A 15,318-nucleotide genomic window follows, 5' to 3' on the forward strand; every position below is an offset into this window, starting at 1 on the left:
TGAGTTTCCAATGTGGAGATAGAGAGCAACAAACTGTCAGTGTAAAAACATCCAATATCATCTGTTTTATGTTCAGTACCTTTCTTAATAATCCCTAATGTAGATTGCCTTTTTCACTGCTGCAGCACACTGGGTTGACACTAGGGACGGGCACAGGTTTGCTGGGTTGCCTAGTCAGGTGGTTCGTTTCATTTGTTTTTTTCAGTTTCCCAAACAATTCATGGTTTGTTGGTTCATTTCAGGAAGGACTAGAACAGCCCCCGAATGGGCTAGAGACACCAAACTTGTGGCAAACTCTTCAGTGGACTCTCCTCTACATGCTTTCCAAGTTTGATGAAAATTGGATTTTGGGGAGCCAAGCTACAGCCCCCTATAGCAGGTGCCCCAGTAAACTGCTCTCCTAGGAGCTGGGGAAAGAAAGGGAAGCCACCCTTCAGCTTCTGTCAGTTTCACCCCCCCCCCCTAAGCTTGGAAACTGACTATACAGCAGCTCCACTCTCCCAGCCCCTGCACTTCTAATCAGTTTCACTGGAAACTGACTAGAAATGCAGGCTGCCAGTGAGAGTGGAGCTGAGGAGGTTGGGGTCTAGTCGTTTCACTGGAAACTGATGAGAGGCACAAGGGCTGGCTCCAGGCTGTCTGGGAAAATGAGGCAAACACAAACCAAACAACACAACAAGAAAAAAAAAAGCCAGTTTATGTTTGTGTTCAGCAGGATCAGCTGAACCAGTTTGGAATGAACCACGAAATGGTCATTTCAAGCACAAATCGCAGTTTGTTCTTCAATTCGTGCACACCCCTAGTTGACACTTTCATTGAGCTCTTCACCACAATTCAAAGATCTTTCCCCCTCTCGGTCTCAGCAAGTTCAGATCTCACTAGCCTATACTTGATCCTGGGGTTTTTTGTTCCAGTGTGCATCACCTTACACTTACCAACACTGAGCTTCGTTTGCCACATTGTCACCTGCTCATCCAATTTGTGGAGATCCTCTTGGAGCTTTTCACAATCAGCCACAGTTTTCACCATCTGAATAATTTTGTGTCATCTGCAAACTTGGCCATTGTGCTACTCACCCCTAGTTCCAGGTCATTTATGAATAAATTAAATCGTATCACCACCAATATTGATCCTTTTGTGACCCCACTGCTTATTTCTTTCCATTGTGAGAACTGTCCATTTATTTCTACTCTTTGCTTCCTGTAATTTAACCAATTTTTAATCCATAGGCGAACCTATCCTCTTATCTCATGACTGCTAAGTTTCCTCAGGTGTCTTTGGCGATGTACCTTGTTAAAAGCCTTTTGAAAGTCCAAGCATATAATGTCTAATAGTCACTATTACGTGTTTAAAATTTTGCTATTTCATTGCAAGAAAAGTGAACTTGTAAAGAATTTTGCCTAAATAAACATAAAAATAAAATGAATGTGTGGGATTAAAAGGCTTGATTAAAAGACGTACATTCTCTATTATTTATTTTCCAAATTAAATAGAATAAAACAACTTGTATGAAATATCCTTAATGGTATAAATGTAATTGATTTTTCCCCGCAGTAGCAATCCAATTAAGAATAGAGGAAAAGGTATCACTCTGTAATTACAGAAACGCAAGGCGAGGAAGGGAAAAAAGTATAATGTGCAAGAATAAATATTAAGCTTTATATTGATTCTGAAAATGCTTCTAATTGTGCATGCAGAGTCTAAGCAGTACATGTTAAAGAAATTAAAAATCTGCCCACTCTTGTAATTACTCTGAATAGCCTGTGGCTTTTTAATAATCATTGTAAAACCATTTTAAGTTAACTATGAAGCCATGGTTTCACATGATGTCTTTATTAAGCCCATGAGTAATTTATGGGTTGGATCCAGCAGATATTTTCTGCTAATGGAAGGAGGGTGATTTTGACTGATTCCTTGTGCTTGCTAGAGACCTTCAGCTGTCTCCAAATGCTGTTCCTGGGGGTCCTTTCTAGACATACAAAGTCCCAGAAAATAAAAAAAAAAACCTGCAAAATTTTTGGGAAAAACAACCCCCCTTTTTCCTGAGGACCTTTTTAATTGGAGGGGGAAATTCAGAAATTTCAGGGAGTGCTGGAAATACTCCTCTGAAATATTTTCTCTGTTAGAATGAGTGTGATGCTCCTTGAGGCAAGATTTTTCATACTCAGTAGCATGAAAATGAGGACTTCTTCCAATTTTCACCATGAAGAAAAAAAGGGAAACATTGGGGAGAACTGGAAGAAAGCCCTATTATTTTATTTTAATGAGCTAGAAAACACTAACTCTGTTAAGTCTCCATTATGGAAAATGTACATCTCTAGTCCCTTCTCCCCTAGACATGGCATTCGTGGAGGAGGCTAGGAAGTCTCACTCAGCTGACAGAAATTGCTTCCATCAGCAGAAATGTACCAAGGGATTCAAGTATCTGTCATTCTGATATTCCTTTCCCTTTGACAATGTAGCCAAATGGGCTTCAGTCCACATTCCACACATGGAAGTCAGAGCATTGTGTATTCTTAGTGGCAGCAGTTCTCCATATTCTCAGGTGGAGGTGCTTCATATTATCACCTACCTGATCCTTGTAACTGGAGATGCCAGGGACTGAACCTGGGATCTTCTCCATAGAAAGCCTGACTATCAAGCTATGGCCTATTAGGGAGGGACGGTGGCTCAGTGGTAGAGCATCTGCTTGGGAAGCAGAAGGTCCCAGGTTCAATCCCTGGCATCTCCAAAAAAGGGTCCAGGCAAATAGGTGTGAAAAACCTCAGCTTGAGACCCTGGAGAGCCACTGCCAGTCTGAGAAGACAATACTGACTTTGATGGACCAAGGGTCTGATTCAGTATAAGGCAGCTTCATATGTTCATCGGTCAGCTTTATTTGTAAATAATGAAAGTTGAAACAAGCAGGTCAGCAGTTTAATCGCTCAGCTAGTGAAATTTACTTTAGTGGGTCAGAAAAATAAAGATCAGTCTACAGTTTCTGCCCCTCCCACCTCCTGACAAAAACTCTCCTGCTTGGAGGGCTACTTCATTAGTTCTTTCCCCATTACCAATGAATGCATATAACTTTAATTTCATGCGACAGTCTGTTTAAAATGTTGCTATCTGATAGCCCAACTATTCTTAATTGCACAGATAAGTCTATCATATCTTCTTTAACTTGGAAAAATATTGTCATGAAGGAGATAACAACTGAGAAAGGAACTCTTTAATCCCCAAGTTTTGTGGGGATTAGGGGATTTGTGAGGACCTTTATTATATGACAATCTTGATCAGTCAAATGGTGATTCAGAATTACACAATTCTATTATTTCTATTATGTCACTACACGCTATGAACAATGAACTGAGACCATTCTTCTAAATTTAAAGAAACTTTGCTTCCTGGGGAATGCTTGAAATGGCAGAGAGTTCCTTAGTTCAAAAAACAAACACTTTGCTTTTTTAATACTGGTTTTACAGCTCATACATGATTGAATTAATGTGTTATTGTCATAAACGTTTAAGCATGTAAGAAATTGCACAGAAATATGCAATTAAATTGGTGGTTGTGGTGATGTGAAACATAACAGTAAAAGTGAAACAGCTAATAGTCAAGCCCTACCCAATCTTGAACAACTACAAAAGGGGATATCTTGTCTGGCAGTATCCTTACATCTCCTTTTCATCTAAGACAAATAATTGTGTTCAAAACGAAGGACATGGGGTTGCCATGTTTCAGGCTCTGAGACAAAATCTCTAGATTGTGGCTAGCCAAAAACACTTGATAGCTTATTTTAAGACGTATGCTTATGGTAGCTACTGCACATGTAAACTGGAGATAGGAGGCAATACTCTGACACTAATATCTCAACAATATGCATTTGTTTATCATTCTGTTTATTTCCATGAGGTATTACATCATGTATTGGATCCACCTTTTCAAAGCCACCTGATTGTGACCACATATATTCACAGATAAAAGAAGGCTCCATTAATACTGTTGTTTAATGTAACATCACCAGATCCCAGAGGTGAGAACAATCTGATTGTGAATTCTGTCCTACAGTCTGATTCACACATTACTGAGCATACAGGTTGGATCTGGGGTATTGTGTAACCATCAGTGAGTTGGGGTTCTCCTCAGTTTCTATGTGAATGGTGCCCAATTCAGATTAAAACTGTAATGAGCACGTAATGGGGTTTTCTACTGCCTTGTGAACAGGGTTGGAATTCTAGCAGGAGCTTCTTTGCATATTAGGCCACACCCCCTGATGTAGCCAATTCTCCAAGAGCTTACAAAAAAAGTGTCTTGTAAGCTCTTGGAGGATTGGCTACATCAGGGGTGTGTGGCCTAATATGTAAAGGAGCTCCTGCTAGAATTCCACCCCTGTTTGTGAACCTGAAACAGCAATATGCTGATGCTGTTTGGTCCACTGGAAAAAAATTCCACATGGACCCCAAGGAATATATGAGTTTCCCCAACAGGCTTTTTCTTCAGTCCCAATCCAGAGTGAGCACTATGCACACAGGAACTGAAGTGAACTTGGAACTGAAATCTAACTGTAACACAGGGTGGGGACCTCAGACCTAATCTGTATGTGCAAATTGGGCTGAGTCATGCATCTGTGGCTTTTGGAGAAGGGTGAAGAGCCTAAAAAATGTGACAAGTCTAAATTATGGGTAGAAATGGGTAGAGCAGGGAAGTTTATTTGAGAATGGATATGCCCTCATTTTAGAAGATATGTGTCCTTTGAGTTGCATTCCGATATGCATTTTTGTTCTATCCAAGTAAAACAGAAACAAGGCACTTGGATTCCTTGAATGGAAATTAATGAATCCTTTTGTTCCAAGCAGCCTCACAGATAGCCATGACAATTTGTTCAAAGGTAAGCTTCTAAGTAACTTTGTTCTTACAAAAATGACTCTTCCAGTAGGTTCACAAGATAGCATATTTATTTATTTCTATTTATATCCCACCCTCCCCGCCGAAGCAGGCTCAGGGCAGCTGACATGGTCATGTATAGACATGAAAAATACATTAAGACATAAAAAACATAAAATCATAAAAAACATTAAAAGATTTCAAGTGCATATATTAGTAGCATCTAATTTCTAGGCATATACTGGCCTCCATGATTTTCAGTTTCGTGTGGAACAGATATGTTAAGTTTGCAGCAGGGCTGAATAAAGAGACCATTTTAAATTTTAATACTGGATGATGCATATGATGAGGAGCCTAAACTGTAATCAGTTAATGAAATTATGTAGTGCATGTATGTAAGTATGTACCATGTATGTATTTTTAAACCATGTCCAATAAATGAATTTGTCCTTGGTCCTTATTATTGCACCATTTCATTAACTGTCAATTCTGCCCTCAAGTTCAGAAATCAGGATGTTCTTTTTCGATGGCAGGATCTTCAGAGTTAGCATCTGCTGACATTTCTAAACCATAACATCTTTATCAAAAGATAGCTTGGTATGTGTAGGCACCACATAAAGGTAAAGGTAGTCCCCTTTAGGGGCACCAGTTGTTTCCGACTCTGGGGTGACGTCGCATCACAGTGTTTTCACAGCAGACTTTTTACAGGGTGGTTTGCCTTCCCCAGTCATCTACACTTTCCCCCCAGCAAGTTGGGTACTCATTTTACCAGCCTTGGAAAGATGGAAGGCTGAGTCAACCTTGAGCTGGCTACCTGAACCCAGCTTCTGCTGGGATCAAACTTAGGTCGTGAGCAGAGCTTGGACTGCAGTACTGCAGCTTACCGCTCTGCGCTGCAGGACTCTTCAAGCACCACATACGTACAGCTATGACACTAACAGCAATCATTTGTAGCACCAAGACGAAAATAAGACACTACAAGAAAAAAGAGAGGCAGAATAAAAATAAAAAGCAACTAAAATTAGACATTTAATCTTCAATTCTTAAAATATAGCAAAATCACGGTAAAACATTACTGTCACTGACTGTACTGTAATGTCATGATAATCTGAAAGAGAATTCAGAGCTAGCCATTTCAACTCTTGCACAGTTTAAACAGCTATACAGAGAAGATGTTAATCTCAGGAATCAGTACAATCCTCAACAGCTAAATCCACTGGAGTCAATGGTCTTACAAGAGTATGTTTGGGATTGCACTGCCTGTGACCAACAAATGAAATTCTCCAATTATTTTAATACATCAAAATCCACTTAAGTACAATGTAATCCCATGCACTGTTCTAAAACAATTTAAACCAATGAGTAGACTGGAATAACTCTGTATAGGATGGCAAGTAGAGAGCAAATAGGGCAATTTAACCAGAAAATAACTCTCATGCTTTAACTCAAAGATGGATCAGTTTCAGGAAATGTTGTAAAGTTGCCATAAAGGTATACATTCTTCTAACATCAAACCTGTTTTTTTTTTAATGTTTACCCCATTTATGAAAGCATCTATGTATATAACTGACATTCCAACCCCAAACATATTACATGGAGTAAGTGCCATTGGTTTAAGTGGAACCTATGTCCACGACAATTCCCATAGAAAGTGATCACATCTTGTTGCTTTGTTGACTGGGTCATATAAGGATTTTCAGCTATTTTTCCTAGAATAAAGTGGTCCCCTAGCTTCTTTTGCCATTGTGGTATAGATGGCAATGTTTTGTCTTTCCGGTGATAAACGAGTAGCATCCTCGCAACTGAAAGTAAAGTTGTCATTATCATATTTATTTGCTTAGTGTATTTATCAAAGTCCCAATAGCTCAAAATTGCTGACTCCAGTGTAAGGGGCAAATTATGAGTTATGATCAGTTTTGTTTCCTCCCAAATTTGTGCCCAGTAATATTTAACCTGCGGGCAGGGGTCATTTTGTAGAAAAAAAGGTGGCAGAGCTCATCCAGGGATAGTTACGCAGCTGCACCTACTATTCAATGGACAAGGTGGGAAGGAAGAGGTGGAACTATCAGAAAGGTTCAGGAGCTGTGCTCCTGTGAGCTCCTGCTGAATCCGAGGCCTGCCCGTGGGTAATCCCACCAACAGTGTTTAAAATCTGCTATACAGCAACAGCCCTTCCAGCAGTGAGGGTCTATAATTGGATGTATTTTATGTAGAGTCTTAGGTGTCTTGTACCAACGTGCCAATATTTTATAAGATTGGAATCAAATATTGAAAATTTTTGAAGAGTTAACTGAGGATGTCCAAATCTTATCCCAGTCCTCCTTGTGGAGTTCCCTGCTATGGTATCCAATCACAGGTGTACTCTTTCAACAAGGTGTACTACCAGCAAATGAGTATATAAAACTTTTGTTATATTTTTTAGGGGGAAAACAAATGGAAAGGGGAAAATCCAATCAAAGTCTACTTACCTTATGACTTATGCTACGGATCATTGGGTTATGCTAACTTACCTATAATAGAAATGGGAAAACTTAGTTATGCATTGTTACATTTTTAAAATAATAATAATAATTATTATTATTATTCAGCTTCTCTAATGCATTTTTTGCAGTCTTGTCTTTTATGTATATTTTAATAGCATTAATAAAGCTATTTAATAAATAAACAAGGAAGGAAGGAAGGAAGGAAGGAAGGAAAGAAGGAAGGAAGGAAGAGAGAGAGAGAAAGAGAGAGAGAGAGAGAAAGAAAGAAAGAAAGAAAGAAAGAAAGAAAGAAAGAAAGAAAGAAAGAAAGAAAGAAAGAAAGAAAGAAAGAAAGAAAGAAAGAAAGAAAGAAAGAAAGAAAGAAAGAAAGAAAACATGTGCTAGTTTTATTGCTCAGTCAACTGGTTAACTTTACAGTATGCAATAAGGTGATGGGAGAGGGACCCTGATGTCTCATGCATTCAACCATGATCCAGGCATATGATACATCAATGAAATTACTGCTTCACCACATATTTTCTATAATCCTGTTCCAGCTGTGTGCACATGTAGTGGTTTGTCCATTATTTCATTGACATGGGCTGGAAAAGCACCAAAGCTCCTTTTAAGAATGAGGGCCCTTCCGTTTTCACTATACGCTGTGCTATCATTTCCCCCCTCAGTTAGGGGGAAAAGGACATGGAAGGAGGCAGTTCTCACCAAAAACCCTATGCTGAGGATTATGGGATCTGTATATATAAGAGCTATATGGGACAGGAGATGTAATAAGGAATTGAGGGAGCATCAGTGAAAAACATATTCTTTTCAAAATATGTCTATGACTTTGATTCTAAGTAGAGTGAGAGGAATCATGGTTCAGGAAGGCAATTTCCTTGCTTCTGCCTCCCAGTACATGCTTCTTTGCCCTTCAAGTCAATGGATCTCAGAAATGGTATAAGCGATCAAGTGGGAGTGCGCACTGGGAGATGAGAATTGGCAAATATTGCCTTCCCCCATTCATGGGCTATATTTTGATTAAACTTGCCAATTGAATTGGACAACAGTGACTGAAGTCAATGGCCCATCCAATGGAGCATGTAGAAAATCCAAATATTGAAATTATTCCTGGTCCTGGAGTTACACTAAAATGTAAATATAATAATTTTTTCAGCTCTAATATATCTCTCATGTGGTGCAGAAGGCAGGGTCTTAGACTTGGATATGGGAGATAAAAAGGGTGAGAGAAATTGAGCAATTAATTTAACTAATTATCATATGGCAATGTGTGAAGTATAGTCAGGAGATCCTAAGATTGTCTGGCAGCTAGAAGTTCTAGTTCTTTTTTGTATTATGCACCACTAGGTGGAAGCTATTCTTGTTTTTAATGCAAGAGACATTTAAAAGGTGGTTTGCCATTGTCCGCCTCTGTGCCACACCCATGATGTTCCTTGGAGGTCACCCATCTGACTACTAGCCAGGGCTGGGGTTAGCTTTCAAGATGTGATGATATTGGGCTAGCCTGGGCTATCCAAGTTGGGGTAATCAAATGATAGTGGGACAAAACTGTATTGATAGCTAAGCAGATATATGAGGCCTGGGTCACTTCCTCTACCTTCCCCTTAAAAAGTTCAAAAAGACAGGAAGTTAAGAGCTGTGAGTGAAAACCGAAGAAAATATCAGATTTATATCTTGCCCTCCACTCTGAATCTTACAATGTCCTTTACCTTCCTCCCCCACAACAGACACCTTGTGAAGTGGGTGGGGCTGAGAGAGCTCTCACAGAAGCTGCCCTTTCAAGGATAACTCTGCTGACCCAAGGCCATTCCAGCAGCTGCAAGTGGAGGAGTGGGGAGTCAAACCCAGTTCTCCCAGATGAGAGTCTACACACTTACCCACTACATCAAACTGGCCCTCATCACCCCCATAAAACATCAGGAACACAGAGGTTCCCCCATACAAACTGAAGGGCTACTGTGACGGAATTGGAAGGGTTAATAGAAAAGCTAAGGACTCAGGGAGTCTGAGTCATGTGATCTGAGGGTGGGGGCCGAAGTGCTCGGAACTCTCAGGATGAGCGAGTGACAGATAATGGCTGGAGAGTCAACTGTCAGCAACTGTCAGAAAGAGACAGTTGAAGTGGGCAGTATATGGTCAGCAGGAGAGTTGAGGAGAGAGCGGATACAGAGAGCGGTGAAGAGACTTCTGGTGAAGTGAAGCTCGCTGTTAGCTCTGTGGAGACAGCCAGGAGGCTAAGAGTGACAATCGAGTGGTCACAGAAATATTTACACTACTCTTAAGAACTAATAAGGTTGCTGAGGGAGAGGTGTGGGTCTGAGGGAGTCAGGAGGGCTGGGAGCAGACACACCAATTGACTCAAGAGACCAGACACGTAAAGCCCAAGAGGCCAACCTAATTAGAGTTTGGAGAGTGAAGAATATAAGAACTGTGGACCCTGAGATACCTCAGTGAAACTCTGTGAAACACTGTATTTACAAAGGAAGAAACAAAGGCTGAAAGAGGGGCTGGGGTCGCCATAAGTTGCCATAAGTCGCCTTGCGGGTGCAGGGCTGTCATAGCTACTATGGTAACAAAAGCCAGTAGCCCAATTATTTCTTTTTTCTATGTCTCATATGCATATCCCAAAAATCTGAGATCACCTGCTAAGGTGGGCCATGATGCAATGTGCACAACAGAAACTTATGGCATCAACCAGAAAAAGGTGACTAACCTATAGAAAAAGGAAAGGTCCCCTGTGCAAGCACCAGTCATTTCTGACTCTGGGGTGACGTTGCTTTCACAATGTTTTCATGGCAGACTTTTTACGGGGTGGTTTGCCATTGCCTTCCCCAGTCTTTTACACTTTCCCCCCAGCAACCTGGGTATTAATTTTACTGACCTTGGAAGGATGGAAGCCTGAGTCAACCTTGGGCTGGCTACCTGAATCCAGCTTCCGCCAGAATCGAACTCAGGTCATGAGCAGAGAGTTCAGACCACAGTACTGCAGTACTGCTGCTTTTCCACACTGTGCCACGGAGCCACTAACCTATAGAAAGAAAGGACCAAATGAAACAAACAACAGACAAAGCCTACTGAGAAGCGAATTAATGTATACATAGTATACATCACCACTTTTCAGAACTCCAGCTTTATATCAACTATTTCTATACATTGGTGGCCATTTTGCTGATATTGCCACTAGGAAAGGCTAAACATGAATATGACAATACAGAAAAGGCTGGGCCTCAGATAAGAGTGCAGTTGAGGCAATGGACAGAAGTAATGCCCAAATAGATGAATGAAGAGAGAAATCTGGAGGGGGAAAAAGGAAGTTTAATCCAACTGGGAAGTTAAATTGGGGCTGGGACTCACCCAGCTACTTAGTAACAATGATATTCATAGTACAGTTCTACCACTTGGTATGCAACTTGCTTGTGAACCTATAATGCACACAGAACTCCCTTGAAGTTGACCTGCTGTTAGGAGTGGTTCTGGGTTATTGCCAAATAAACGGCACTAAACCCCTGTAATGCCAGGAAGTGCTAATAGCCCATTTCACAGGTTATGTAATTAGAAAGAAAACCTTGGTGGCTTGATTAAAGGTTACTGTGGAAATCAAGTGTCTTTGGCTCAGCACATTTTAACAGGTCATTTCTTGCACTATTAGGCATCATATTCTTCTCTTATAATTACAGGCCCAAAAGGTCTCATAAAGAGAGCTATGACTCAACTAAAAATAGCCGCAGTCTTTTTGTGCCAGGGCAGCACTAATATAAATATCTCCATCAACTTATGAATAAGCCTTTGCTCTTTAACAACATGAAGTGATCTCTTCTGAGGCAGGATGAATTTAAAACACCAGACAGCCTGGGGGGAGTGAGTCATGACAGCTATCGATAGCACGCTGTCGTTATAAAAGAACACAGTCGTAAAAGCAGAACCCTTACATGCATATCATTTCGATTCCTTCCAAAGAGAATGCGCTAATACAAAAAAAAAGACAGAATTCTGGTTTTAAAAAACCCCTGAAACTAAAAATATCCTTCACTTGCTCAAAGAAAGGGGAAATGAGTTTTTCTTATGCATTTCCTAAGGAAAGTCGACGGTTCTTTACAATGCAGTGGTATTAGGGCCCTAAGTATGACACAGATTACATATTTAACAAAAACGTCATACTGTGGTCACTATCACCACTTAGCGAAGGTTGAAAACTATTGAGTGTATTCAGATATTGTAAACAAACTTTCTGGTAAGAATGGGCCTTGGGTTTGTGCACACCCTCCCTTCTAGGGTTGCCAAGTCCAATTCAAGAAATATCTGGGGACTTTGGGGGTGGAGCCAGGAGATTTTGGGGGTGCAGCCAGGAGACATTAGGGGTGGAGCCAAGATCAAGGCTGTGACAAGCATAATTGAACTCCAAAGGGAGTTCTGGCCATCACATTTAAAGGGACTGCACACCTTTTCAATTCCTTCCATAGGAAATAATGAAGGATAGGGGTACCTTCTTTTGGGGCTCATAGAATTTGATCCCCTGGTCCAATATTTTTGAAACTTGGGGGGGGGTATTTTGGGGAGAGACACTAGATTCTATACTGAAAATTTGGTGCCTCTACCTCAAAAAACAGCCCCCCCCAGAGCCCCAGATACCCACGGATCAATTCTCCATTATTTTCTATGGGAATAAATCTCCATAGGGAATAACAGAGTTCCCAGCAGACATTTCCCTCCCCTCCCCCCGCTTTCTGATGACCCTGAAGCAGGGGGAGGGCCTCTAAACCGGGGGATCCCCTGCCCTCACCTGGGGATTGGCAACCCTACTCCCTTCTATCTCATGCACGGTGCCAAAACTAAAGACTTCTGAAATCACAGCATGTTAAGATGTTCATGCAGTAACTGAATATGCTTGTATTAGAAATACAATCTGCCTCGACCTGGATAGCCCAGGCTAGCCTGCTCTTGTCAGATCTTGGAGGCTAAGCAAGGTCAGCCCTGGCTAGTATTTGGATGGGAGACCACGAAGGCAGACCAGGGTTGGGAGGCAGATCAGGCAAACGGTACCTCTAAACCCCTCTTGCCTTGAAAACCCTCCTGGGTTGCCATAAATCACCTGAGACCTTGACAGCAAAAGAGATAGAGAGAGATAGATAGATAGAGAGAGAGAGAGAGAGAGAGAGAGAGAGAGAGAGAGAGAGAGAGAGAGAGAAAGGGGAGGCGGGGTGGGAGAAATGAAATCTAAAGTGGAGAACTGGATTCATGCAAGATAGGTCTATCAATGGGTGCAGTTTGTGGTACTTAAAGGATACTTCAACATACAGAGGTGGTGAGCTGCTAAATATTAGTGCTTGGAGACAAAAGCAAGGAAAAACATTGACCTCTATTTCCTTTTTGCCACCTCTCTAAAGCAACTGGTTGGCTGCTGCATGAAATAGGATGCTGAGGTGGGGGTACACAGATCACTGTTCCAATGCAGCAGAACTCTTATGATCTTATGGAAAAGAGCATGGTCCCCAGTGTAGTGCCTGAGGGTGCTAGGGTGCACAACAACACCTTTCCTGGCATACACCAAGTGTTTTTTTAGAAAGTAGGACTAGATGGGGGCTTTTGCCCAGCAGGGCTTCTGATTGGCCACTGGAAATCAGAGTGGCTGTACAGATATTTTTTTTAAACATTGCTTTGGCTACTGCCGCCGCCATATAAAGCACTGCTTCCCAGTCAGGTTTGCAGAACTCTAAATAGTAGTCATGACTGTCTCCACTGTGTGGCTATCAAAACTTATCTAAAAAGGTGACAACAGATGGCCAAATTGCTACCTAAGGTAACACCCGATCTATACAAAGAAACTTGGCTCTGGGTGAAGATGTTCTTCGTCTTCTTCATTCCTCTACTGGCACCATCCTTTGTCTTGGGTTCCGTTGGACAAAGCCTTAGGCGGTCTGACAGGATCCACGCCTAAGATAAGCTTGATTGCCTTATGCATAGGTGACATCTGTTGAGTACGTGAGCCTCCCGCTTCGCTGTAATGGAGTCTGGCACTGCAGGAAGATAGCTGCTGGTGATGTTAGCCTTCCAATATGGATTCTATGGTCAAGGCTGGAAACCGCTTGCCTGGACAGTTCCTGGCGGCGCAACTTCTTCCGCTGCAACGGCCAAGATAGGGATCGCACGGAGCGACTGGAAACCCATCTGTTCTCCTGGTTAGCACTCCTCCAGAGACACGGAGTGCTGCTGCAATGTTGTGGCTGTTAGTACTCACATAAGTCCCTTCCAGTCTGGTAGACAAAACCCACGTTCTCCTGGCAGATGTGTGTGAGTTGAGTCTCCAGGCACACTGGCAACCAAATGGGTGACTACGATGTTCTGAAATTAGGGGTCTTTTTCTCACAACTTCTATTGGAGACCAGTTGGAATAGTTCACTTTTTGTCCATTAATCCAGTTTAAAAAATCATTGCTACTTAGGCCAATCCAGATATTTGATTTATGTCCATTTAGGTTCACTGTTACAAAAGCTGAAAAAAACAAAACAAATTGACATAACTTACGTCAAAGTATATATCGAACAATTCAAGAAAATTAAGAGAATAAATGGATAGCTAGTATCTAATCACAGTCACAGAACCTTTATTGGCATAACAACAACAGTATCAAATCAAGGAAGCAGCGGGCAAAGTTGGTTAATTAGACATTTTAAACAGACTCCTCCTCCTCTAAGCACAGTAAAGGAAATTTGCCACCACTTTGATGATTTCAGCCTTATTTGAGGCTTGTAAACTCACTATCTTGCTTTCATCAGATTTAACCTCTAGGGATTGCAATACAGGATCCAGATAGGATGCATGTAAATCACAGTAGAATCTACAGGATAAAAGTACGTGGTCCATTCCTTCAATTTCCTTCAGCCCACAGGGACATAGCCTATCAAAGAGTGCTTCTCTAATGCTACTTTTCTCAATTCCCTTTTATTTGGTTTATTTGGCTCTGGGTGAAGATGTTCTTCCTCTTCTTCAGTGAGAAAAGTAACATTGAGAGAAAGTGAGAAAAGTAACATTAGAGAAGCAGTCAGCAAGAATTTCCAGATTAAAAAAAACTGGCAACCAACATTTATGGCTGGGAAACTTTGTCTTTTTTACTCTCGTTTTTAACTTCTAGGTGAGATCCTGACCAAATTTTTACTAGTGGAACAGAACTCCACCCTCCCACTATAGTCCACTGACCTCCACAAAATGGTACCCCTGAGAGATAAGGAACCCTGTGGAGCAACTTGAGGGGATTCTGCAGTAGGAGGGGGGAATTGATGGAAATTACCCCTTTAGTCTGGTTCTAACCCATGTCCCCCGCCTTTCTCACAAATGCCATAGGAGAGAGGCTTACAACCTGATCCACACATTTCTAGAAATTTAAGTCTGAATTTATAATGACCATGAGTATGGGTAGCTTTACAAATTTTTCCTTTTGCATTTTTTGAAACTTTGTAGCGAGTATTCCATTTGTACTTTTCTCTCGTTCCCCACTTTTGTCCACAAGTACAGTGGGCTTCCAGCCACTGTGCCAAACTATCAAAGGGTCAAGTGATCCTTCCTAGACTGTTTGTCCAGCAAATTATCTTCTCTAGACCTCTACCCCTGCTTTAGAGGCTTGTTGTAAGGATCCATGACAATATATGCAAAGTGCTCTGAACGCTCTGCAAATAGTGTTATTGTTCTGGCAGTAACTATACACAGTAATACTAATATCATTACTTTCTGTGAGGAACAGTTAATTTCTGCCATAGTGACTGCTGGTGAGGTTTAGAATTCCTCAGGAAGAAGCAACAGGTATAGCTTGACTCAATGCTCAGCAAATACCAGATTATAGTATTTTTAATCTATAATAACTAGTAGAGAATGGAGGCTGTTGGTTCAGAAACCTGAATGGATAATCAACATTAAGAAAGCAGCAGGGAACTTCTCTGTTTTCTTGGAAGCTGGTATAGCACAGAGACCCAGAAAAGTGATCTGT

At 41.2% G+C, this 15,318-nt stretch overlaps 1 protein-coding gene across 1 annotated transcript in view; it reads right to left on the reverse strand.

The window, feature by feature from the left end:
- Positions 1–595: 595 nt before the first annotated feature.
- The window catches only part of LOC132585202 (secretory phospholipase A2 receptor-like), an 85,680-nt gene continuing 70,957 nt past the window's right edge, over positions 596–15,318 (reverse strand). The window contains 3 exon segments of the mRNA XM_060257009.1: positions 596–639; positions 5,748–5,838; positions 13,705–13,829. Of these exon segments, the coding sequence (XP_060112992.1) occupies positions 596–639; positions 5,748–5,838; positions 13,705–13,829 (260 nt within the window).

Source organism: Heteronotia binoei, chromosome 16 (genome assembly GCF_032191835.1).
Source record: "Heteronotia binoei isolate CCM8104 ecotype False Entrance Well chromosome 16, APGP_CSIRO_Hbin_v1, whole genome shotgun sequence".
Taxonomy (NCBI): Eukaryota; Metazoa; Chordata; class Lepidosauria; order Squamata; family Gekkonidae; genus Heteronotia; species Heteronotia binoei.